The sequence below is a fragment of the Schistosoma mansoni genome, assembly GCF_000237925.1.
Source record: "Schistosoma mansoni, WGS project CABG00000000 data, chromosome 1 unplaced supercontig 0071, strain Puerto Rico, whole genome shotgun sequence".
Lineage (NCBI taxonomy): Eukaryota > Metazoa > Platyhelminthes > Trematoda > Strigeidida > Schistosomatidae > Schistosoma > Schistosoma mansoni.
In genome coordinates, this window is record NW_017385989.1 from 623099 (window position 1) to 627308 (window position 4210).

General features: G+C 38.6%; 1 protein-coding gene across 1 annotated transcript; it reads right to left on the reverse strand.

Annotated features, from left to right (window-relative positions):
- Positions 1-3676: 3676 nt before the first annotated feature.
- Positions 3677-3859, reverse strand: Smp_201240 (unnamed protein product; the record flags this gene model as incomplete). The annotated part of the gene is made up of 1 exon (XM_018791817.1): positions 3677-3859. One exon carries the CDS (start codon positions 3857-3859, stop codon positions 3677-3679), a length of 183 nt encoding a protein of 60 aa, XP_018645042.1.
- Between the last annotated feature and the right edge of the window lie 351 nt (positions 3860-4210).

The window sequence follows — 4210 nt, forward strand, 5'->3', positions numbered from 1 at the left end:
ATTATTCCTTCAACTCCCAGGGCAGAGTTTAAATGGTCTGAATTATTTTTTCTGGTTAGCGTTTTTTTAGCGAGTTGGTTTTCTACGGGATGGGGTCGCTAACCCCATGCCCAACCCTCCTCCTTTGTGTGGGCTTGGGACCGGCAGTAACTCTAGAAGAGCTACAGGCGGAGTTGATTTTGTCTTTTGTATAAAATAAATTAGGGAGATGATCGGATCGGCTTTTTACAGATGTAACAGTTAATACAACTGAGTAATTGCTTACCGGGGCCCTGACCAGAATTTTCCAACCAACTCATTCGATTCTTAAATGTCTACTTTCAATTCCATGGCTTGCTTTCTTTGTTCTTGAGTGGTTACTATGCTTTACCGTATTTCCCTGTTAGTTTCTTCGTTGTATCATATATTTGTCTCGTATTTCCTTCTCTCCTAGATTGTTGCGCTGTTATTGGTAGGTCATCTCGTATTTCCGCTTATCAACCCTAATACATCGGATCACTCGTTTGTTTGCTTCTGTGTATTCTGCATGTGTCTTGGATTTTTCTTTTCATGTTCGACTGTTTTTAATTGCTGTGTTCTTGTTCTTCGTTTCTCGACCAGAGTTTCGATAGATATCCATTCTTTATGATGGTGCTTCTTGAGGTCCAGGACCCCTGGGACGTTGAGGTTAATACTTCTTTGATCCCTATCCACTTATTGTCAATGGTAGTTTCCTTTTCTTTGAGTAGGTTTTGTGAAGCTTGGAACCTGTTGTTGAGAGCTATCTTGCATTGGATCAGTTTGTTAATATCTCGAATGAAGGCTATATTGAACCTTTGTAATGCTGTCCCCCCAGTTGTACAGTGCTTCTTTAGCTTTAGTTTCATCATGGCAACCACCAGGTAGATGGTGATCTGAAGTTATATAAGTTCTTATATTCGTTTTCACGTCTTCCGTGGACCTCCTAAATTTCTTACTGTTCCATATGTAACCGGTCTGATTGTGTGTGGTGTGGTACAGAGAAAACCATTTAGTTTCGTGTATGTGTTTGTGGATGGAATATAGTGCCACCTATAACTATTTTGTTGAAGACACATCAATTTGCAAATCTCTCACCATTTTCGTTCGTTTCTCCCAGTCAGTCCATGTCGTCTCATGTTATCTCCATACCTGGTGTTGTCCATTCCGACCTTGGTGTTTGGTTTTCCCACCAGGATTGTTAAGTTCTTTTTTGAGCACTTTTCTGCTGTCGGCTGCAGCTCCTCATGAAATTCATCTTTGTTGTGTTCGTTGAAATCGCTGGTGATCGCATTTAAGTGGACAACATTCATTGTGATTCTCTCCTTCTTTCTTTTAGTGAAGGATGCTTTGATGACTCTATGTTAATGAGATCCCCATCCCATATATATTTTTAGCACCTATTTAGACAACATCAATGCAACTCCTTGTGTGTGGGAATGTTTATCTTCCTCATGACCAGAGTGTAACAGCTTCTCTCCTGAATCTAATCTTTTCTGTTCAGCTTGCATCCAACGACTTTCACTTCTTATGAACATCACCAGGTTGTATTTTTCATATGATTACAGTTAGAATGTATTTTAAAACGAAATCTGTTGTAGCATTACATAATTGATGGTAATAACTCTTCATCCTCATCTTCAGTATAATTAGTAAGTGAAAATAGATTTCTTTCTAATCGTGAACCATAATTATGAGTAGCAGTTAACGAACTGTTAAGCAAGTCTAATCTGGGGTTTTTTCTTATTTATTTACGAAATGCACATACATGGAATACAAGTTGTTTTATCTAATGTTTCATTCTTGATTTTTTAAGATTTCAAGACTAGTAAACATAGAACGCAGTGGGCCCCATAAAAAATATAGCTTTTAACTTTCAACCTGAGTTGCTCAATACTCTCAAAGACACCCTCATCAAAATAACACTCTGAGCTAGTTATCTACTAAAAGGTTCACTTACCGACTTAAAATACCCAGATGACACCATCTCACTTGCAGACGCCAAGTAAATACAAACTTTTCGTGCTCTTGAGTAAAAATGTAGGCGTTTGGGGCTCATTAACCACCCTTGACACGCATTCCGCCTCAGTAGTATTCTTGTCCACATTGATCACAGTTGAATGTGATGTCAGCTTTACGTATTTTTCGAATCTCATCAACCCTGACGGGTTGAATCTGACAAAATCTCGCTACGGATTCAGAAAGCTCGGTTGGTTTTTCTCAGCTCACAGCTGTGGCGTTGGTGAATCGTCCACCTCTGAACCAAATGGCGAGTATGCCGTGTAGTTCTTTCTTGTACACGATATCTTTTTAGAACAGAGGGTATTCTCAAGTTACCAAATATTCGGTGCCTTTAAAATATTGGTCTGGTGTTAGGACCCCTGAATGATTGCTCTTGAGGTTAGATGCAAAGTGTTATGCTGGAAAAAGGCAAACCAGTTAGTGGCACTGAATTTTTATAGACTTGGGTGGTTGGATTACACATACCCGCAAACCATTTCCTTCGACGGGCGATGTTTGCTGGTTTAAGAAACCTAGGGGGTATGAAGCCACAAGGTGGGAATGGTCCGTGAATTCAGTCACTGTTGGACTCAGCTATGTTGGTAGTTTCAGGTCACTTGGTTGGGGCTCGCGCGACTAATGAAATCAACGATTGGAGACTTTGAATAAGTCGGATTGAATCAATTCCATTTGCTATTTTTCCTGAATTTTTGAGATTATTCAATATTCTTTATTTTGTTGGAATCATATTCACTAAGCTTAATGTGACTTTACTATTACCGATACTACTGCTTTTGGTATTTCTTTTAGTACTTTAAAGTACTGAAGATTAATCGATCTTGTTATACTGATGTGCTAGTTATAAAACCATTCAGCCGATGTAAATCTCCAAGTACAGTTCTCCATAAATCTTTCACGGACCGAGCTTGCATGTTTCTCAACTGCTTCACCACTAAAATCCAAGGTTCCGTACCGTTTGCTCCAATGTATAAGTGCGATTTTCTTGCTGATCGACAATATACACTACGTTGTTGATATGCTCTAGTAATAAGCATGCTCAGCCACAAATTCAAAAATGATAGTATTCAACTGAAGTTAAACTTGAACTCGATATTCGACAGGTATCTATTTTAGACCACTCACAAGACAGTGATAATTTAAATACGGCAGTTGTACATGTAAATGAACACTGAGGGAAAATGAGTTCGAGCAGATTCAAATGTACTGTTCAGGTGTAATAGAAATCAGGCTTTGTTCTATTCAAGAATAGCTGATAATGATCAAGTGGAATGAAGTCCAACCATCAAGATATTCACTGCAGTAACTTCTGTGATTTTCCTAACTAATACAGATATTGTTTTCAGTTGGATCTCCACCAAGCTTTAGTCTAATATACAGTAATATTTATATGCATATACTAGATTATTAAACCAATGAAGGCGGTTTGTGAGTCATTGATAACAGTGTTGTAGGGTCGGTGAAATGTCACTGAATATTCGAACAGATCATTGATCCCTGTCAAAGTCAAGGATAGTCAACGCGCACCAGTCAATCGTACGCCATGGACTGGCCCACGCAGCAGTGGTTATTCTTTCACTTCTGTACTTCCGTAGTTGTACCTTAACTAATATATTCTTGTAATAACGTCCTTTGTGTTGTACAGTCTCCATAGCGTCCATTATCCTTTGATGCGTCGATGGTTCAATCCACGTAAGGGCTGGTCGCGAGGCGTGACTTCAGCGTTAGTTGGTTCGTCACCATTCTCGTCTAACTCTAGTAGGCCCCCAATCATTTCGACATAGAACATCAACGTTGATGTTCTACACTGGTGAGCAAGACTTCGAATAACGCAACCTATCATTATGATCTTTTTTATTGCATTCTATACTTATTATTTTTCATTTTTAACTTCGGCTATCTTTATCAGTTTCTGTGAACATTCGTTGCTTCATATCAATGTTGATTAGTATTTCAACTGAAATAATTAGTTCAATCGATAGAACTAACCAATCAACTACGACTGTAATCGGTCATCGTGGTTCTTTAACAAGCATCAGCAGCATGTAAATGCTCCTGTGAAATATGTCTGTTGAAATATTAACCACTCGTAATTTTTTAGCCACATGGCAACACGAACGCATATCTGTTTGCAACTTAATCACTTATATAAAACATACAGGATTAACTGCCTATTATAAATCCATCTGTCTAC